This window comes from Scatophagus argus, chromosome 22 (genome assembly GCF_020382885.2).
Source record: "Scatophagus argus isolate fScaArg1 chromosome 22, fScaArg1.pri, whole genome shotgun sequence".
Taxonomy (NCBI): domain Eukaryota; kingdom Metazoa; phylum Chordata; class Actinopteri; family Scatophagidae; genus Scatophagus; species Scatophagus argus.
Genome location: NC_058514.1, coordinates 12693733 through 12716772, shown reverse-complemented (window position 1 = coordinate 12716772; position 23040 = coordinate 12693733). Strand labels below are relative to the sequence as shown.

Genomic DNA, 23040 nt, shown 5'->3' with positions numbered 1-23040 from the left:
TGCAGGTCCAAGCAGGTTGGATGTCTCTAAGAGCCCCAACAGCAGAAACACGCCAGCTGCTTAGCTCTCGTTAACCATTGATAATGTCTAATCGGGTATTATTTCGACTGCCAGCCTTTAGTCTGACCCAATGGATTTGTGACATTCCTTAGTTTGGCATTCGCAACAGGTGGATTTGCTTTTTTTTATGTCCAAATTAGGTGATGAAAACAGAATGGTTTAGACAGGAAATTCCAGAGAGGGTGGAGAAAGGAGTGATTCACTTGAGCAATATTACAAAATTATTACATATGACTTCACTCATACATAAAGAGGTAAAACAGCTCTACATTCTGAACATACATCCCAAAGATAACAGCTTGAATCAGGAAAGAGACGCAAACAGAGCTAATAAGGGATTATGCTGAATAGTTTGAAAGGAAGTGCACCCTTTAAAGGTCCAGTATGTAGGATATATGGGGATCTATTGCCAGAAATTGAGTTTTAATGATTGTGTTTTCCTTTTTTGTGTATAATCATGTAAAAATAAGAGTCGATGTGTTTTTTAAGATGAGTCCTTTATATGTACAGATGGAGCAGGTCCAGAGTCCGCCATGTTGCAGTGTCCCGTTTCTGCAGTAGTCCAAAACAGACAAACATATTGGTTAAATTGTCGTGGGCGTTTTGTGCATTACCTCTAAGTAAGGAGAGAGTGGTTGGAGGGGTCTTCATTTCCCACCTATGACATCTGTCTTGAGCTGCCATTTTTCATTAATGCTCAACTATCCTATAGGGCTAATTTGTACATTCACGAGAGGAACTTTGCCACAAGCTAGTGGAGCTGCATATCATCTGTAAGTCGTGTTTTTGGACATTGTATCACTTTATTTTGTTCTCTAATTCATTCTTGATTCTTGATTTTAGTGCTTTCGAAGTCTTCTGTACACGTGCCAGTGATTAAGAGTTTCAATTGAACTTAAATTTGCACCACTTTCCTCAAGCTTTTCTGTCTGTTTATACTCTCTCTAATCTGGACAAAAAGCAACACGTTCAACCTTGTCCTCTGATTTCTGTCAACAGCCTTTCTTGTGTAGGAAGCTGTAAACTGAAGTAGAAGTTTGAGGGAGACTGATAGAAAGTGACTTAAAAATAAATACAAATAAGTGCAACAACCCATCACAAAATATTTCTTGTAATGTGGGAAGTCTTACTGTATTCAAGAGAGGATGAATTCTCCTTTAAGATGGAACTGTTGAATAGGGACTGCTGCTCACCATATGTGTGTGGGATCAATGTGATGTCTTGAGTTGCAGCTGTCCTCATAGGATAGTTTGACCACAATAAGATAGATAAAGCCTTCCTTCCTGTTCCTTCCCAACAGAAAAGTCACTATTGAATATTGTATATTCTGGTTATATGTATTTCTTCACTGCTGCCTGTATCTATGATTTGACGTACTCGGCTGCAAAAAAACGAAAAACAAACAAAAAAAAAAACACTCAGGACCCCCTCGATCTTGTGCCATCAAACTAGGCCAACATGCTGCAAGCATAATGCACAGCAAAGTGCATTTCACATTTCATCTGAAAAAGTCCAATTCCAGAAAAAGGCCTGTTCTGAAGCTGACCAGCCAGCGGGGGGGCAGACAACAACATTGTGTACCGGAGGTCTTTAAGGCCCGTGTGGCTCTGGGTTGACAAAAGAGAACAGAGCGGTGACTCAGAGGAAATACCTTTCATCCGAATGACAAGCCGCTAAGGAGACACAGGAAGAGGCGAAATTTGAAAAGATAGCACCGCCGGGAGCGATGGTCACCGAGGGAAGGCGTCCTGCCCTGACTCACTTGGCCCTGTTGCACAGCCCACATGTCATTTCAGTTAAGTAGGACAGGCAGGACGAGCCCTGCTCTGCAGCTCTGTGCTGTGAAAAATACGAGTAGTGGAAGTCATGTCACTGGATTTCTTAGTGGATTCCTAGTTTGCAAAGAGTGTTGACCTCAGCCCTCACATTGTGAGGAGGATCTGGGCTCTTGTGGTTCAGAAGTGAATCTTTTTCCAACTTCTTGGGTGGCTGATTTGACAGAGAGGGAACATGTGTAGTGCACTGAATGGAATACTGACTGCTGCTATTAATATCTGTGCTTCTTAATGAAGTTAATGCGTAGGATAGTGATATTACGTAATATAATCATTACAGGTTGACTGTTAACATAATGAATATAGTAAGTCTTTTATCACAGTGCTGTATTTCTTCAGATAGTGACAGCAGCCTTTATTCACCACAGCTGAAGGTACCAGACCTTGATATGATGGAGGCTTGTATTAAGGGCAGATCCTTATGTCTGTGTAACTCCTTTTGTTTGATAAATGTTGTATACTGCCATTAAAGCTGTCTTTAATGCAGCTTTAATACGATATTGTATTTGTTTTCATGGTTCACAGAGACAAGTTAATAAAAAAAGAAAGACATTTATTTATAGCTAAGAATAGTTTAAGCTGAACAGATCATATATTACTGGCATTAGTGCTGTTACTTGATGCCAAAAGAGTGTTTTTCTTAACTGATCAATTAAAGGATTGTTCAATTCAATTTGACCCGATAGTTCAAAAGTAAACGTAGAAAACAAAGAATTGGTGATGTTGACTGCAACCCTGCTCACAAAACAGAAGTAGAAATAAGTAGTCTTCAGTTGTCTTCTTTAGGAAAGTAGTTTAAACCAAGAAACGCCCAATTAAGACAGAGAGGACACAAGTGGTGTCAAAATTCATTTGGTTCGAGGTGGCGTGACATTAGATACCCTTAGCTATCAGTGTTGCTTTTGTCTGAACAATGCAGTCTGAATTGTTGGAAATGAGCTCAAAGCTCAATATCTGAGAGCTGACAGAATGGTGAGATATTGGTTGTTTGTGTGGTGTTCTGGTCTCCACCCTTCCAGTTGAATAGGAAGTGATATTAAAGCGTGGTGCTTTAGTTCGTTGTTGAGTCCGTCCATTCTACTGAACATTTCACCATATGCTCACCAGTTTCCAACTCCAACATGTCTGTCATCTGATGTGAAGTTAAGACATCAGAGAAGGAAACACAAACATGGCCCTGACCCATGATCCGCTCACAATGGGACTCCCCCAGCAATAAAATATGATGAACGGTCAGTAACTTCCTACTCTGGCAGGCCAAATGCAACCACAGCACTCGCTGCTCAGACGCAGGGTCCCCTCTTGTAGTCTACTGTACATATTTGGTGTGTATGTGGTCAGGAAACCCCACAAAATGACTATGTTGTATTACAGCAAGAGACACTAGGCCTAACCATAAACACGGGCATATGACAGGATGGAAATAGCTTTGAGGAATTCCTTAAGGTTGAGGGAATGCCTAAACTGGGTCTTATGCTGATTATTGTTAGGATTAGTCTTAAAATGCTTTTATCCTGCATTCCAAAACTAGGTCACCATAGCAATAACCTGTGACATTTGTTATGTAAATAATACCAAAAACAATTATTTCTTGAAGCAAATAAAATGATATAGCGTGTATAAATGTTTAGAAAGCTAAATGTCATTACAGTATATAAAAACTACATAATTTTAAGGACATGAATGTGCACTAATCAAAGGTGAAGCCAAAATATCTCAATTGCCCCTTGGTGGCAGGCTCCAGTATAGGTCATAAATCCCTCCCCCTCCATGTTAGCAGAGGGGGCATGGTCCCATGGCTCTATCACCTGACCACTACTACCGCTGGCTCCAAATGATGTCACCTGCTCAAGATGGCAGCACACATATCCAGGATATTTTGACTTCAGTTTTGTACTGTGGGAGGAAGTGGAGATGTGTCATCCACTTTCATATTAAACAAAACAAAGCTAAAATCAGGGTAAATATTGCATCTACAAATGTCAAGAGGACATAGACATACATAGAAATTAATGATACCATGTCCTGTGTTGTGTCAACAAGTTCCACTGTCCTTATTCAGAGAGGAGGGGAGACTGAGAAAATGAAAATTTTCTGCTTATAGACAAATTCAGACTAGCAGCAGCTATAATTATAAATGCTAGCAAGCTATACCCTGCAGCTAGCACAAGAAACCTGCTTCTGTTTTTGATAAATGTAGACCGGAGAAAAGTGTATCGTTATACTCGTTATGCGTACCTCAGCAGCAGAAACATCAAAAGATGTTGACATTTACATTATTGACAGGTGATCACTGGGAATGCAGTTCAAGTGGCGATAGGCCCTTTGAAAAATTGAGACTGAAAGCAAACCTGTTTCTCAGATAAACTGTTTTGAGAGAGAAGTACAAATTGTGAAGATTGTTTACCCATTCTGCTCCGCTATAAACCAGACTGTTATTCCTTCCTGGTTTCATAGCATGCTCTATTAATCTGCTTCAAGTGGAGTTCATTTGGAAGACACAGTAAATCATACCAGTGTTTCTTCTGCTCATAAAACTGTAAAAAGCCAGTGTTTACCAGAAACCTGAGCAGCAGAGAGAAGGTGTGCGTGGGAGGAAAGAGGAAAGTTAATTTGAGGAAGATGGTCGAGGGAGAACCACTGAATCACCAGCAGGCCAGAGGTCAAGGGTGTCAGCAGGGTCCTCAGGGTGCTGATGTCACACAATGGGAGGGTGGAGGTTCTCAGGCAGGGATAAATTTAGAAATTACATCACACTGTCAGGACACCCCTGTCAGCTTTTTCCTCTTGCCAAAGCATATGTAGAGTTTCATTCCAAAACGATTTGAGATGTTATCTACCCATGATGTTAAGCAGGAAGATGAGACAATTAATAAGTTACTGTTTTGGAAGTGACTCATCTGACCTTTGTTAAAGAAGAGCTATTATTTTAAGGATGGTATGATTTCAGTGTCTCTGTGGGAGTGGAAAATGCCACAGAAATGACTGTTTATTATGAAAAATTTCAACAGAATAGTCCTGGCGACAGTGGATTTGTGACAGTGGATTATCGCTTCATTCAAGCAATAAGCCATATTTTATTCAAGCTCTTCAAAGTATAGTACATTCATTCAACAGCAGGTTATAACTGCAGACATTACAGTCTGCTCAGCTGGTGTTGTTGCACTGCATTATTCTTTTCCACTTTGGGTAGGAGCATAGACTGTAAACAGAAACTGGCCTTTTACCTCCTCTACAATGGATGCTGATGTTTTAAACAGGAAATTAATAGTTCAAAAGTAGCATCAACAGTGGATCAAGTGACCATGTGTAATGTGAAAAGTGTCACTTGTACTAACAAATCCATAGATGAGCATCAACCAACATTGTAGTTGCCCCTCAGCTCTGTTTGTAATTGTGTGTGTGATTAGGATATGTTCACAATGGGTTCTTTCTTAGCCGACGCTGCACCGAGTTTCAAGACAACCAGGCCAGTAGTTTTTCCGAAATCAAGTTCGCAAACAGGCAAACAAACCAGCAAACCTGGCCGAAAACATGACGATGAAATACACCAATCTCAGCGGAGAGATCCCACATACTTAATCAATACCTGTTTATAGCTATGGTAAAGTGTTGTTGGGAGTTTTCCCCCTTTAAAGCTCTTCTTTAAGATGGCTCAGTGTTTCTGTGGATAGTGGTGAACCTTCCCCTGGCTAAGACCAAAGGGTGTGGGCTTTGTTGACCATAGTCTCCCATGATTTGCTGGACAAACCACAGCAGGAGGCAAGTCACCCCACATTTATTTTTATGGCTGGAATCCCCCATTAACCGGACAGGAGACTCTCTCCACAAACATTTACGCACAGCATGGAAAAACACTCACATTACACAATTATTTTTCTTACTGTTAAGAAATTCATAATGTGGTTTGATAGCTTACAACAACAGTGTTTTAGTTAAACTTGAGGGGGATCTCTCCACTTCATGAGTCATCACAAACATTTGACCCCCTGTTGTGTTTGTTCATTCCTTCCTTTGTTTCTCTCAGAATTTATCATTTAATTTAGAAATAGAATTGGTGAACTAATTCTCCAAAAATCTGTTTTATCTCAAGCACACAAGCAGACTTTTTTCTCTTTGGTGTAGTGTTGTAGTTATATTTGATAAGATTTCTCTAGATAAGTTGTTCCCAACTTCAGGTTGGGTTTCAGAAGAGGTTACATGCTAAATCCAAGAGGTCTTAAGATTATTATTGTGGTAAGAAACAAGGAAAAAACAAAATTATGCTATTCAATTGTGCTTTTTTAATGATGGCATTTCAAAATATAATTACACCACGATATTTAAATGAACATAAGTCGTTGGTTCTTATAGTATTTATTATCCAAAAATAGTGGCTGCCATTATCTAAATATTGATTGTCATCATGTCTACGGCAATCAAGATGGGTATAATAAATTCCTGAACATTTTCTGTTCTTAAAATATATTTAGGGGATTGCATAGCCTGCTATCTGGTTATCAATGATAAGTGTATCATATGGTTGTAGTGCATTAGAGAGTAGCACCTATTCCTGCTGCTTGCACAGCTGGTATAAATACAGCAGGTTTGCCACATCCAGCTGTTCCAGAACATATTCCTCCTTGATGTTCCTCCTCTCTCCTCCCTGTGTACTATGTGTTAATTGAACACAGTAGTGGTGCTGACATTTGGGCAGAGCCCTGGTATGCACTCTGCAGAAGCCCGCCTTAACTTCCTCTGCTGTCAAAAAAGTTGCTGATGCCTCTCTATGTAATCAGCAACAGAGAGCAGGAAGGATTTCTTAATATGTCCCAAAGTGATTGTGTGACATTTGAGTCAGTGTGTGACAATTTCAGTCATGCCTTTTTGAAATCCAGGATGCGGCTTCTGTTTTTAACCTGTTGCACCCTTTCCTTTAATCTAATTAAACTCCTTTCATGTTCTGACTATGTAAACATGTCAAACAGTTGACTGTGGTTTTGGCATTCAAAATGTATAAGGTCTAGATTATATAATTTACAGGTGAAGTAAACTGAATGAGTTCACTGTTCAAACATTTGAACAGTCTGACTTCCCATTCTGCCCGTTGTTGCTTTTGAAAATAACTTGATACTAACTTTGTGGGATTTAATTTATGCTTTGGTGAGCTGTAATTTTCTTGACAATGTTGCATGAAACTGTGGCAAACCACAGAGTTAAGCCCAGTGTAACGGTAGTTAAGGAACTCCATCCATACCATCAATTAGAGACTTCCAACATCTGCTTTGTATCCTGAGTGTTACAATGAAGTTGAGAGCATCTAGCTTCCTTTTCTTTAATGTTTTTTCTATGGAAAGAGGATATTGGGGTGGGACAAGGATTTGTTCAAGGAAAGACTACATAGACGTTTTCTTGGGAAGTAGGTGGTGACAGAAAAGTGACTGAATTGTTTTACAGCAACTGAGCAGCTTTCATGCAGAGCAAGAACTGCGATGTATGACCCTGACCTTTGACCTCTCTGTGCGTGAATATGTGTGTGCAGAAATGGTTTTGAAGAAAATGAGAAGTGTCATCAAAAATCAATTTGACCTCATAAGTCAAATTTGCGTACACCTTTGTTACATTGCTCACAGCAGGTTCGGATCGGTGATTGTTTTTGCCAGCATATCTGAGCACAAGGGACTGAGTGAATGATTCCATTCAGTCCTTGGATCACGGGACAGGGAAGCCAAAACTGCACACAGTCACCTCATTTCTGCTCAGCCTTTTCCGAGACCTAATACTAAAAGAGGCTCTGGAAAACGGGAAAGAAACATCACTTTTCCTTTTAGACTGAGAGGAATGTGGCACAGAGTTGATGGTTTTTGCAGGAATGGCCCGCCCGAGGCCAGTCTGTCCTTTTTCTTCTTAGGCAGGAATGTAGGGTAGTGAATTGATTAGGGCTAATAAGGCCTGTCCAGGTCTCTATTACAGCACGACCACAGAGAGGGTGGACTTAAAATAGCTCTGCTTTAGCATAGTCTGGACATGTACTTAACATTGACTTTCAAACAAATCTGTGTTTATTTAAAATGAATGGACCGGACTCAAGTAGTGGCTGTGTTCTGTTATTAAATGACATTGGTTAACCATCTGTTATATTAACCACATATGAGACCACTGAGATATTACAAGCAACTCTCTCAAAGAGAGCTGTATCAGAATATTTATGAAGGCAGCGTTTAGAGCGTTTAGATTTGTGCATTGAGATTTCAGTATTGCTCAGGAAAATACACATGTTGCCCACAGATGTGTTAAGGGACTGTCTGGATACAGCATCGGAGGCTGTTCAGACATTTGACTTCCCACTTACAAAATGAACCAGGTCCTCCACATAGCTTTTGCACAGCATGGCCTAAAGAGCATTTGCGTGGGTAACTTCGATCGTATTGGTCTAATAAACTTACTGGATGTTATCATACCAAATGGATTAAATTCTGATGTTTAAATGAGTAATTTCACGTGGGTTGTAACGCAAAATGTATCCTGTTTCACAGTTGCTTCTTTCACAATATGAACTTATGAAAAAACAGTCTTGCAATTGTTATTCCAAAGTATTTCCACTCTGTCAAATTGTCTTCAAAGCCTGGCGTTCTTCCTACGGACTTGGGGAGCTATGATACAGGCTAGCTGAGGTGTGCCTACACACTGGGAGTACGACAGCCAAACCAAAGTATTGAACTAAAAAATGTTTGCCTGATAGCAGCACTCGATGAAAAGTCAAAAGATCACCCAAGTGATTATACTTTGTGAATGTCTGGACAAAATTCCATGGCAATTCAGGTAAAAGCTGTTGATACATATTTCAGTCTGGACCAAACTGGTGGACCACTGACTGATATTTCCATCCATGCTGCTGACCTGGCTTAAAAATAATAAGGACAAATTATTAGCACAGGATAGACGAGAGCTCAGCAACTCTAATATGTAGTATTTCTGAATAATATTAAGGTTTTTGGCAATTTCCCCTTCTATTTGTTTATTTCCTGTTTTTGATGGAGTGTCAACAACTGACTGGCTATAGATTAAATCAATGTTGTATGGTGTTCAAGGTATGGTGATAACTTTTGTGTGGCTTGACTGAAGTCAGAGTTGTCTTTGGTAAAGATAAAGCATGATAATATACTGTACACTTCTTAATCTCCCACTCACATAGCTAATTGTGATGATAAAGCAGTTGGGTTGACCACCGGAATACACCAGCAACCATCTCCGTCACTTCTCCATCAGCACCTCAGTGTTGTCTGAGACTGTCCACCCTGGAAACTTCTATCCTCAGGAATAGGTTGTGGTTTCCACACAGCTGTCTCCCTTATGGAAGTACACCAGTACGGACCCTAATGGAAGCCAGATGAGCTTAAATTCCACAACAATAATTATCATGCTCCATTAGACAGCCTTTACTGCATGCACTTTAACACAATGGGCATATACTGTTAGTTGCACTTGTGGGTGGATGCTAGCCCATGGGAGTTACCATGACAACTTGTAAATATCTGTTATGGGAGTGTATCCAGGATCTACTGTATGTGTCATGCTTATGTCATCTTAGTTTGGGAACATGTAAAATTTGTTTTGAAGGTAAACAGTCTCAGGAGCACTTGAAACTCTCTCTCAACAAACATGACAATATCAATTATAATTTGTGCCAGATAAGGGCCAAATAAGAGTTTCACGTTCACATGTGCAGTAAAGACTGTTCACAATCTAGTTTAAGTACTGTGGGAGATTTTTGAAAAGTAATGGAATTTGTTTGTTTGCTTTCTTGCTCAGAAGTTAGATAAGAAGATTGGTATCACTGTGATGTCTATCTGCTTAGCTTAGGTTAGTATGACTAAATGACTAAACTGCTTTTGTAATAAATCTTTAATTCCTGTGCCCCCTTATCCAGTTTGTACAGATTCAAAGCAAATGGTTAAACTCTTGCCTTTTTTGAAACAGCTGAAACATTTCCATGCAATACTTTCAAAGAGAGCTGAATACATTCCTGTCAGGTGTATGAATTCAGTCAGCAACTTAGCCAGTACTTGCATGATAAACATCACTGGCCTCTTGAGGCTCCTTTAATCCGCAGGCAGGGTTTGATGTGGGCAGGCTGTCTTTGGTCCCACTGCGGTCAGACTCTTGAAAAGGACTCTGGGTCGGGGTCCTCTGTTCCCGTCGTCTGCCCAAACCATCACGCCTCATGTCTCTTCCTTGATGTGGCAGGTTTGAGTGGCCATAATAACAATTAAGAGATCATAAACCTAGGATGGATGCACCATGTGTTTTGTTGGATAATGCATGTGCCCCCAAAGAATAATTCAAGTCCTTCTGTTAAGCAACTGAAGCACTGCACTGCTCTCTACATGCTTTTCATTGGATAAGGTGTGTTTACGTGTGTGTGTGTGTGTGACATATTTTTCCTTGGCTTTGTGTTCAATACTTGATTATTTTACTTTACTATATGAATTAATCTGAAAATAAATAAGATTTACATTTCCACTTGTAATGTCAGGTCTGTACTCCACTTTGGAAACACACTAATGCGTTTTATGGTTTTCCCTCCCTATTTGTGATAGTGTGGCTATATTTAGGTTGTTGTGGTAATTTTGTGTAATTCAGAAGGTTCGGTCAGTTTTTAACTGAATGGCACAGTTCTTTTAAAGATGCACTAAGCAACAGAGAGGTGGAATCGATGCTGAGAGTATCTACTGTGTTTTGTTGTCAGTTAGAGACTCAGCAGGCAGCTGTAATAAATCCACCATGCTACCTACCCAGAACCAAACAGCGGCGTTAAGTTAGTGGCGAGCTCGGGACGCTAGTGGATGATTTAGCAGCTAAAGAGCCAGATATTTCCCTTGGGAGTTGGTAGAGACTAAAGGAAGCTAACACAAAATATTGATAGATTCACCAAAACTCAATTCTGTAGGAATGTTTATGATTCTCTGTGTCTGCTGGATGTGTAAGTGAGCTAGCAAGTTTGCCGTAACAACTCTATACTATGATTACATCCAAAGCTGTAGTCAGAAGCTGTCCCTCTGGCCCCAAGCAGGCAAAAACCAATTAATGCTGGTTTAAAGCAATAGTTATCTTAATCCTGTCTGATGTTGTTGGGATTAGAGCTCATTATTGCACTTAAAGCCAGTTTTTAAAAAATCCTTATGCTGGATGTTCCCTTAATTTCTGGTTTTGGCAGTTACAGCTTTTATATACCTCAGAGATTTAGCTTTTCAAATTCATTATTAAATCAAGAAGTGATCAGTTTTCATCCAGTTTATTATAGTAGAGATTTGAGATGGTGATGACTATGACTTGACATTGGTGTAGTAGTTGAAGTAACAGTGTCATCACAAGGTTCGTTTAGTGTACTCGAGCTTATGACCATATTACACATTCTTCCTCAGCAGATCATTCGTCCAGTTGTCATGGTAGATATGTGAAGATGTGAAAGAAATGCATCTTATTTGGATCTGCAGATATGCCACTAATGCATGCAGTCCTCTGTCTTGGTGCCCATATGCTTTAAATGTGCACAGTGGGATACAAAAACTTCCAGTCTTCATGGACGAATGTTTTTGGGATATAAATGTCACATTGAGGTGTTTTCAAGTGAGGGAAGCATGACTCATCCCAGACACTGACCTGAGCGACCATCCAATGTGACTCACTTAACAAGCTCTGCATATACGGGCAGAGGGAGGGGATGCGTGTGGGGGTGGATGGGCTTCCCTGAAGTATTTCGAACATGTGCCAGGCCTGGTTGTCTAGCACATTTACTGTAAATTAAGGGAGCCTGCGTGTTGCAAAATAAAACCTAGACTGGTCAAATCACCCACCATATAATTAGCTTTTTTAGGATGTGACTTGTTCACGTCTTTACCACACTGGATGCCTTTCACAGATTTCTGCTGGGACCAAAAGGCAGAGTGGCGCACGTGCAACTGGAATGAAACCGAAAACTGAAGTCTTAAACCAAAATTTCCACATCTTAGAACTGATGGGCGCTAATGGAAACCAAGGCTTTTTTAAGAAATGGAAACTTGTTTTGTTGAACAGTCTTGTAAACAGTGACTTTTAAATATCCTCCCTTATGTCTAACTGAAAGGTCCCAGCGACAGTTCACACCAGTGACACACAATGTTTTCTAACTCTACTCGATTTTACAGAAGAAGCTCCAACAGAGAAATATATAAAGCAAAGGAAAAGAATAACTTGCTCAAATGGCAGATTCTGATTGATTCTTGATTGATTTTCCAAACTGATCACCTAATCACACCAGCATGTAAAAAGGCAAACTTTTATGGCAAAATCAATCACAGCAAAATCAATGGATCATGGATTAGTTTGTTAGCTTTGGCCTGTTAGCTTATTTGATGGAGTATCAACTGTTCCACAAAAACAAATGTTCTTGAGTCAACAGGAGTCAACAGTACAACTGCATGTTCTGAATAAACCAAGCAAACTTTCTCAGTCAGCAGATTCACAAGCTCAGAGAGCTTTTATACCCCTTCAGTAAGTCTAAATAGTGTAAATAGCACAGTACACAACAGAAAGAAGCTTTGAGAACATAAAGAAGCTTTTTTTGGGTTGCCAGGGTGATTCAGTAATTTACCTACTAACCATATGAGTAATCTCCACATCACCAACCTCCCTAGAATTTCCTCCCACAGATTTTTGAATGATGAATCCTGCTCTGCCACTTTCCGATGTATTAGGCCTTTTAAACAGCCAATATGCACATTCTGGAACCGCCTGAGTAAATTTGCAGACAGTCTGGTGTCAAAATGTTAGGAACTTTATGACTTACGTACCGGTGTGTAGTGTTTTGGCCTGTGGCATCCTTATGTTTTTATTCTCTTTCCCTGACATTGTAATACCAGTGACAGTTGGTATTACAACTGTTGCTGGTATTACAATGTCTCGTAGGCCATTTTTGTGGCCTACGAGACCATCAGAAAACAACAGTGAGTGCACGTCTCCATCTGACTGGGGGCAGAGGATGTGGTCGTCTCTTCTCGACATGTTCAGCGTCTGCTGCCTTTGCCATACTAATGGGAATGACTGGAAGGAACATGTCCAGACAGAGTGGGTGGCTGTAGCCCCTTCCACCCAAAACACTAACAGACAAGCAGACATTCACACTGTGGCTGCTGTGCTCTTCTCAGACACTCGTGAAACCTCAGGCATCTTATCATTTATCATGTGACGCACATGCATAATAGCTGTACTGACTGGCCTCATACAGCCAACTGTTTGTAAAACAGGTATATTACAGTTACATTTTTTAAGCCATTGAAGCAACTTAATCCCTGATAATAATAACAGTTTATACAAATGTTGCTCTTTAGAATGCGTGAGATCATGATATCTGATATATCTATCTATATATCTATATATATATATCATGTCCAACTTTATCAAATTGCTATACCAAATTGTGAATGTTTCTTTAATATTAATTGCTCCTTTAATATTAATTGCATTAGTTCACATAGCAAGTAAAGAACATTTTCACCTCGTGTTACTCACATGAATGTGTGAGTGTTTAATCAACCCAAACAGCCAGAATACCTTACTATATGTTAGCCATAAGACAGCAGGCACCAACATTGTGTGTGTTTTTTAATTCAGTTCGGCATCAGACTGAACTCAGCACTCACCAGAAACTCCAGTTCACTCCTTGGTTTGCCTTGTATGAATCTTTACTAGTACTACTAGTACTACTTTCCCATTATAACTTCAAATCCTACTGTCAATATTCATTTAATTTTCATTTGTCACATTACAGAGCAAACACTGTGGAAAATATGTCACCAACTGAATCACAGCGTCTCTTTGAACACCAAAATATTGTAATAATGATTTGGTTTGTGTCTTTTGTAAGATCTGAATCTGAGTTAAAAGGAGTTATATTCTTACAGCTTTCCACACTGACTAATTGCTTCATACTTGGAGTGCCTTATGTGAAAGCGGATTATAAATCTACCTCTTACAGTCTTACCTCCCATCTGTATTCTGGCACTTGTGAAGTGATAATGGAGACAATTAGAGTTCACTTTATCTTGGCAGCATGTTGGCCAGGCCTGTACTGTCAGAACCTGTCAACAGAAGCAGCACTCACACCCTCAAGCAGCTTGATGTCTGTTCAAAGCTGTGCACAAAACAAGCTGACAGCAACTTGAGGATGTGCAGTCCCGTCAACTGGTGGGGGAGGGTTTGGATGAAGTGATAGCAGCTGTTTAGGCGTTCCCTTCCTCCTCGAAAGTCTGATCTTATATCTCCGTACTTGCTCTGGCCTTGTGCCACTGGGCTGAACAGCTTCTGTTACTATGTTTATTTAACTGTTGGCTTCACCTGGATATGCTTGCAGAGATGACCGCTATAAACTTGGTGTAAACTTTTGGATTCTTGGTGTAAACTTGTGGACCCGCACTGAAGGAGCACTTAATTTTTGTACAGTCTCCATGAAGAAGTGCATGTGCAATATTTGTATTTAAATAATAATGTAATAATAATAATGTGCGCAAGCGTACTATTTATTCTTCATCATAATTGCTGTTAACCCGACTGTAGCAAGTAGAGAAAGTGCTTTTGAAACTGCAAAAGTCCCTTTTAGATTACATCCCATTTACAATCATATCAGTAGATGTATCAAGGGGCGTTTAAACCACAGGGAGGTTTGAAGTAATCTGTTGATGTTTCACCCACTTCAGTTCTACAAACTATGAGAAACAGCATGTTTGCGGCCTGTTGGGTTTGTCCAAACCCATCTTGATGAGCTGTGGTCTTCCACCCAGCTTCCCAGAACCTTGTCCTTTTGTGTAATAAACCAACATTCCTCTGACTCCACCTTGTGCTTCCTAATCTGGACAGCTTTAAGTTCAGTGGGATGGCATGAGACCCAAACATTTCTTTACAAGGCCACGGTTCTGGACAGATCATGTACACATCCAAATCAGTTGCAGAGGAAATACTTTTCTGCTTTTGGTTGTCTCTCAATGTGGCATTTACCACATGTCCATCTTACTGTATATTTAGAGCACCAAGTACAGTTCTGAATGTCCCTACTTAGTGTGACATCCTTGACACCAACAATTCCCAAGCTTCCAACTTTTATTCTGGATTTTTTTTGCCTCTAATCTTGAGGTTAAAAACTTTTAATTTGTTTTCTAACACAGTTAGCATTTTATGTACAGCTGCAATCATCAATATATCATTAGTGCATAAAAATGACCTGTGAAATGTATCGTGTGAAGGGTCTGGCTTTTGTAACAGTTAGAGAATATCAACCAGTCTGCAGTTCCCCTCAGGATCTGGAGCAGTTTAGCATTTTTCAGCTCATGTTTTGGTTTTATTGCCTGCAACTTTACTATTTAGGTTCACTCTCACTGCTCTCATTAGTGTTATTTTTGTAAAACAGTAGACATTTTTCAGGGCAAAGACTTGTAACAAATTTTATGCTATTTACCCAGCACTAAAAGCATTTAGTATCAGCCTCTAAGAAGATAAACATTTTTTTTAAAAGAAACCTCCTATGTTAAATAAAAAGGGAAGACTGGACTTTTATGAGGTCAGAAGTGGATGCATAAATAATTAGCAGTGTGCTAGTCATAATATGTCAGCGTTGTGCTCATAGCTTGCTTTCTGCTCGTAGCCCAAAAAGCACATTTCACGAGTGACTTTACATCCAGGTCCCAAATTGAAAAAGCACACTCAAGACATGACCTACAACCCTGTTGGTGGCCAAAAAAGTAAATACCAGTTTCACCAGCCCCACCCAGCTATGGAAAGACCAAAGTTATCCTACCAGCTAATACTTTGATCTGTTTCTGTCTGCAGGTTACAGCCCCTTCCTACCCTGTGGTGGTCAAGATGGGGCATGCCCACGCTGGTATGGGAAAGGTGAGTTTCTCATATATACAAAATCACTCACACTCATTAATGTATGCTGTTGCCTTTGTCATACCAAAACTTAAAACCCCAAACTTTAAAGTTAAACATTAACTTTGAGTCCTGACCTTGATGTTAGATGTAAGCCTGATGTATTGGTATAAAACCATAAATCTAATCCTTTTGTAAAAAAAATGACTGAAAAATGTGTTTATGATGATGACAAGATGGCGACAGCCTGAACCACCCTCACTGAGTTTCACATGGAGCACCTCTAATTGGTAAGCTTCTGATGTGGTAGACTGATAGAAATGTCAAAATATTCCTTTAACTTCCTAACTCATGAATGAAAAAAGTATCACTTTTGCCAGCTCAGATTTCAGGCTCACACTCAGATTTGTTGAGCTTCCAGTGATGCAAACATGCGATACTATCGCAACAGTTTGTCTGGTTGTGGTTCAAACAGGATGCACATGATCAGAAACCTAAAACCCTGCCTGTTCTAGTTTGTACACACCAGTGCTGCCTCTGAATAAACAATGATCTTAAAAATCAGTTATGATGGCGAAATCGCAGTTGCCGCTTTGCCCTCTCTGCATTGTTACAATAGCGTAAGAGCACACAGACAGACATTGATAAGGTCTGAGCACACATCACTGAAAGTTTCACTTTTGATGTTGTCTTACACAACAGTCTGACCATACTAACGATTTCAGACGAGCTAACATGAGTGCTGCATGGAAATATCTGTAGGCTGATGTCTATCATTTCTGTTGATTCCGGGCATCCCGGGAAGTGAGCAGTGAGGAGCATTTTGAAGAAACTTCGCAGATTTAGTCTCCCAATTATAAGTCCCAGCCTCACTCTGTCTCGCCAGTAATTTGGATTCACAGGAGACATTTCCTACATGTATGTCTTTTACCCTCGTCTGTCTGGATGGGCTTGGTTTCCTGTTCAGGAGCCAGACATGCTATAGAATTTCCCATACGGCTCAAAGGGAACTTGGCAGGCCCTTGAAGAGTAGGACCTCATTTAACCCCTCAGACCTCACAGAGCTCTGGGAATGGACAGGAACATGTGGGATTTAGGTCACTGCTGTTTGGTTTGCTTTTGACAGTATCCTGGAATGCTTTTGTATGTGAATCCCGGAAAAGGTATTTTATGGAGGCTTTGTTGTATTGTGTGTGTGGAGGGTTGTTTAATTGTATCTCAGTCCATGTGTGTGCAGTAAGACTTGTAAATGTGTATGTATAACCTGTGAATGTATACATAGATGTTAGTGGCTGAAAAGTTGAAGTCTTTTGATCTAGAGCTGGAAATACAGACAAGTCTTCAGCTGCCACTCAGGTGGGCATCCCAGTTTGCCCAGTTTCCATGACTTTTGCTACATTTCTGCCATGATTTCAAACGAGAAATAAGTGCAAAATTTCACACAGATGTCTCATGGGATAAAATAACGATGAAGTGACGACGTTTTATATCCATAAGGTCAAAGGTCAGCTGTGACATCATAATGTTTTCTTTCCTTTATTCAACACCATAACTCAGGAACAGAAGGGCAGATTGTGACCATATTTAACATTTGGTCAGTTACTGAATTGATGACACTAATCTTGGGTGTCCACCTTGAAACTGAGCTTGTTGTATAGATCTTCTCAGCCGGCCCAAAGATGTGTATGAAGCATCCATGTTTTAGAATATGTAGCTTCTTTGCAGCAACATCCAGATTTGAAGCACTGCAGTCCACCACAAGCTGACTGATTTTGATGATACTGAGCTTCAGGTGATTGTAGTTGTACCATGTGATGAAGCTCTCAGTCACATATAAGTGTGAATAGGCTATAGCAAGGCTGCAATTCTAGTAATATTCAAGGGTTTATAATCTATGTGACTGTGTGTGACTGACTCCAGCAGCTCAGCTATCTATTCATTCCTTGTCTTCATTCAAATGTCACATTCAAATGATTACACAATTTGCCTTATTCATATGACGAATGTTCTTGACATGGCTGTAGTAGAATGAAGCTTTAATCCCTATTTCCCCATTACTTGTTTTTAGACCAGTCAGACTCTGTGTTTTAGCTAGTATGTCATTTAGTCTGGACAGTAACCAGTATGACATGACTTTTCCACCAGATGCTGTTTTTCATCTGTATGCCAGTGTCACCTTCACTGGCTTACCTTTTTACTTTGTGTTCGCATTATTACGGCTTGTTTAGTTTCTCGGGGGAATTGCGTAACTTTTTGGATAACTTTGCGTGTTTACAGCTCAAAGCTGGACCTGCGACTTAGCTATCAGGTTGTACCTCAGCAGCCATGATGTGAATGTGAGTCACTTCCCTTCATTCAGTTGGTTTTGTTGTTTCAACTTGTGAGCACTTTCTGTAAACAGGCAAGGTTCAGTGCTCAGCCTCAATGCTTCAGACCTTCTGTTAGCAACAGTCACACCATGAATGAAGTTACACATTTAAAAGTTTGTAGTACATATACCTTTATGCCATTTATAAAATAACATAATACAATACTACATCAGCAATAATCACTCTCTCATGACTGCAGCTTAATCCTATGACTGTAATGTCATGTAATAAGGTTATAGTGAAGCATACCTTTACCTATTAAGTTCAAGGATCATAAAATCTAAAATAAAGAGTAAAGCAAAAAATTTAAAGGCAGCAGTTGTTTTTTTTTTCTTCCTTCTTCCTTCAAGTCTTGTGTGTCAAACACTATGTAGCTTTTAATTGCTACAGCCTTACTTAGTGTTGTATAACCTATAGTCTTAGCTAAATGAGGCTAATTTTAGCTCATCTGAGTATATTTCAGTAAGTGTTCTTACAAAGTTGAATTTTTAGGACCACATTGCCCTTTTTTGCTTATGCTGCTCTTACACTATATGTTCTATGACACAGTCCAACAATTAGCGCAAAGGTTCAAAGACAGTAGTGTTCCTGAGGTCATCTGATATTTGTGTGCTGTGTCACTGCTGTATTCTTGGATTCTAAAGAGAAATTCTTCTTAAATTTAATCTCTGTTCATCTGCCCTTTTGTCAGCTTGAAAAATGAAAGACATTTGTTTGTCTGCCTTCTGAACTCATTCAAGAAACTAATAGATTCATTTGCAGCAGAAAAGCTTTTTATGTGAGTTCCAGCAAACGTTTTCATTTTATGACCCATCAAAGTAACAACGCTGTTTATTGGACCACATAAACCATCAAAGTTGACTGGCCTTCTTTTAAATGTTTAAACCTATGCTTTTCTTGTTTTCGTACCATTCTCACTCTTGCTCAGTTTTGCTTTATTAGTTTTCCCACTGACAGTTGTCTTGTTCATTTTTTGGTGAGGGTTGCATCACTTTTAAAAGCTCCTTGGGATTTCTTTGTTCCACCCTGACAATTTATATTACTTATTCACTGTTTTCTAGAATTGGCTTGTGTGTGAAAGTGCATTAAACTTAAAACCCTTGTAAAAACAGCATTAAAGTAGTTCCTGAGACCTCACAAAGTGCCTTCCATTTGTGCTTGCCACGCCATGCTCAAAATTGATCAGTATGACAGCAACATACTGTGCTACAATGGCTTTTACATCATAAATAGTACAAAGCAGCTATTTCTTGTTTTGTCTTTTGATCAGCAGTGAAATAGTACTCTAAAACTTTTGATTGTGTACTAACTGAACGTGTACTAACTACAGCTTTTTAGCCTCATGTTCAACAAAGCATACCCCTAGAAAGAACATGAAGAATAGTTTAAAACAACAGACAGCTGCAGTCATATTTCAGTACAATTTTACTCATCAAGAGAAAAACAGTGTAATGAGGTGAAACCCTAGAACAACCAGGTATTCCTGAATTCTCTCTGGTTTGTGTTTTTTCCATGATGGCACCTCACTGTTCCTTCCAATTCCACTGTGTAGAACTGTGACGATACCAGTGAGAGGGATGGTGATGAATGAGTGGAAACTCTGGACTAAATCATTTTACATCTGAGATGCTGAGCTGACAGTTTGCAATACATTAATCCCGCTGATGAAAAATGAGTGCCCTATTTCCCATGACCTGATAGAATGCACCTCATAAATCTGTGTATCAACAAAATCAAATAAGACAAAGAAGAAAGAATCACATCATTCACAGAAAATCCACAGAAGAAGACATCAGAGAAGGGTTGTTGACAGGCAGCGGGCGATGCCGGAGAATTTTGGTGGAGAGCCCAAGGAGTGTTTTTGTGTCCATGATAGAGTGTAGGTAGAAAAAACTGAGGGTTTTGCAGACTGCCGCAGAGAGGTAACTAGTTGTTTCCTTCCTGTTTTACAATGTCACACCTCATTGGTACCTCATTATCTAAAAGTTGTAGTGAAGAATACCTTTGAGTTTTATGTAAGGGCTATGTTTTGTGTCAAGGAGTTCCCATTGCGTAAGTCTGTAGTCTGTGTGTACAGTCTACAGTATAATCATTTGATGGGAGTGAGGTGACGTAGCTCAAAGCCGCCCCTGGCAGTGTTTCTGTCCAGGGACCCTTCATTATTCTGCCATTGTACAAGTGTGAAATTCCTGTGGGAGTCGAGGTGTCCACTGCCAGCTTCGAGGGCATGATTTTTAATTAGCCACTCACTAACGAGTGACGTCTCTCCCACAGATCAAAGTTGAAAACCAGCAAGACTTCCAAGACATCATCAGCGTGGTGGCTCTGGCTGGGACCTATGCCACCACTGAGCCCTATGTCCAATCCAAGTATGATATCCGCATCCAGAAGATCGGCAACAACTACAAGGCATACATGTAAGATGTTTCACACCAGCATCATACAGTTGACAACAGGGGGCCAGCAAGGTCAAAGAGCACAACTTGTATGCATCAGTCAACACATTTGAAGGCTGATACCATTACAGACATAGTGAAGATATGCAGCTTCACAAGCTATTATAATGGGCCAATATCTTCAGTTTTGGACACTTTCTCATGAGAAATTTAGTTCTCTTGAGTGGAAAATCATTTTAAACAGCATTTAAACTCTCATTGGACAGTAAATAGTGAATAGTTCCAGGAAATGTGAAGCTGCTCAACTAAAGAAGAACTGCTTTGCCCATTTTGTTTGCATCTCCAACATGGAATCATAGAGAACAGCCAAATTTGTCTGATAACAGATTAAAATAAGTGGCTGGTGTTTCAGATATGACAGCTCCTGAGCCACAGAGACAGTCTACACCACATGCTAAAACTCTCCTGTTCTTTTTGTTTAGCCCTTATTAAACAAAAAAAACTAACTCAGGCTAAGGCCCAAATAAATGTTTTTTTTCACTATCACTAAAAAATCAAGAATTGTTATTTTCCTGTATTCCAGTAACGTCTGCACTCTCAGACACTCATGGTCGCGTTCTTTGCACACACCCAACTGGAAGCAAGACAGCTTGTTCTGTGAATTCAGCCGAGCGTATAGCAACAAAGAATATGAGTCAACACCCTGTTAAGTGTCAAGTCTCTGTATCTAAATACATCTTTAGATGGCTCCAACACAAACATAATGCAGATGTGGATTGCAGTCATCATCACTGATGAACTGATGATGGCTGCTCCCGTGAGATTTTCACAAGTGAGACGTCCTGATGAAATGTCTCAGGCAGCTTTTTAACTGGAAGCAGATTGGTTCATTTGTTGTTGTTGTTGTTTTTCCTTTTTTTTCTTTGATTTACAGGAGAACTTCTATCTCTGGGAACTGGAAGGCTAACACAGGCTCTGCCATGTTGGAACAGATTGCAATGACTGACAGGTGAGCTGCTGACTTGTTTTGACATTTTATTACCTTTTGTGTGTGTTATACTGTCAAAGACATCAGTCTTTTTGCTCAATCTCACATCTGTCAATTATCCACACTGATTCAACTTTTATGTCCAAATACTAATGATATCCTAAAAATCCTAAAGTTTTGGAATCTTTTAGAATATTATAGTTCAAGTTTAACTGAGAGCCCCTACAACACAGCCTTCAGATTAATTATTGGTTTATCAGTTTTTGGTGTCACTTTGTTCCAGATATCGGCTGTGGGTGGACTCTTGTGCCGAGATGTTTGGCGGCCTAGACATCTGTGCAGTGAAGGCCGTCCATGGAAAAGACGGCAACGACTATATCATCGAGGTCAGTTTGTTGTCAGAATAACCTCCAGCAGCAGTCTAAGATTGCACGATGGGAAAGTGAAGGACAGAGTTTCAAAAAAACTATGTACTATTTTTACAAAGACTACAATTGTTGATTGATTGATTGATTGATTTAAAGATAGGTGGACAGACGTATTTTCACATTTGCAATTTCTTTGTAGCACTGCATGGCAAAACACAGATTTAGTGTTAATGGTCCCTTGGATTTGGTCTCCTTCCCTGCTGATAATGTTTTTCACATCGTGTTGAAAGTCAACAGGGAAGGGTGTAGCCAGACTTGATGGTGTGGCCCATGATCATCAGAGCCTTGAAAGAATGATTAGTCTGTAGACCAAACACAGGCAGGAGAATGACAACAACATCAGGAGTCAGTGGTTGAGTCATTATGTCTTCCAACACAGCCTGTTTATTTGAGGACCACTGGTAGAGTTTGGCATTCCACATGCAGTTTCCAGTTTGTAGACAAATAAATGTGTGTTTGGATGATCTGATATAACCAATTAGGTGGAGGCTTTCACCAACGCAACTTCAAGTTTCATTCCCACTGTGGTATGAGCATGGCCATAACCCTGCCTGGGTTCAAGTTCAAGTCACTCAGTTATGGAAATGCATTATATAGCATTATATTAAAGCTGCTCTAATTAATATATTTATCATAAACAATAATTAAGTATGTGTAATGTAAAACGTGCATGAAGGCATCATCATAATAAGAGGTTGACAGGTTTTTTCTTTTTTATGCTGTTGTGCAGTGGTCATTGCAAAATGAAATTAGCAGGCTAGCTGAAGTGAAACTAGACAAGGTAGGATGATAGAACAGTTGTAGCATTGCCTTTGAAGGTCCTCACATTGAAGTCACAGATGATGTATCATGTAAGAGAATGCGGGTAATTTCCCTTTAAAGAGAAGCAGGAGACGTAGTATCATCATCTGTAATCAGTACTGTTTTTAGAGCAGTCTCCCATGTCTTCAAATCTGAGGAAACAGACCGGTCTGGGATATCTGTGCCCATATTTAGGTTGAGGCCATGTCATCACGCCTCTCTCTATCTATATTCTGGGTGAGGTCAGCAGTGAGAAAATAAACTCTTTTGTAAAACTCAAAC

At 39.8% G+C, this 23040-nt stretch overlaps 1 protein-coding gene across 1 annotated transcript in view; it reads left to right on the top strand.

Annotated features, from left to right (window-relative positions):
• The window catches only part of LOC124053448 (synapsin-3-like), a 96213-nt gene that overhangs the window by 61513 nt on the left and 11660 nt on the right, over positions 1-23040 (top strand). Inside the window, exons 7-10 of the mRNA XM_046378609.1 lie at positions 15735-15797; positions 20420-20562; positions 21476-21550; positions 21813-21915. Of these exons, the coding sequence (XP_046234565.1) occupies positions 15735-15797; positions 20420-20562; positions 21476-21550; positions 21813-21915 (384 nt within the window). The remainder of the gene's footprint in view (positions 1-15734; positions 15798-20419; positions 20563-21475; positions 21551-21812; positions 21916-23040) is intronic.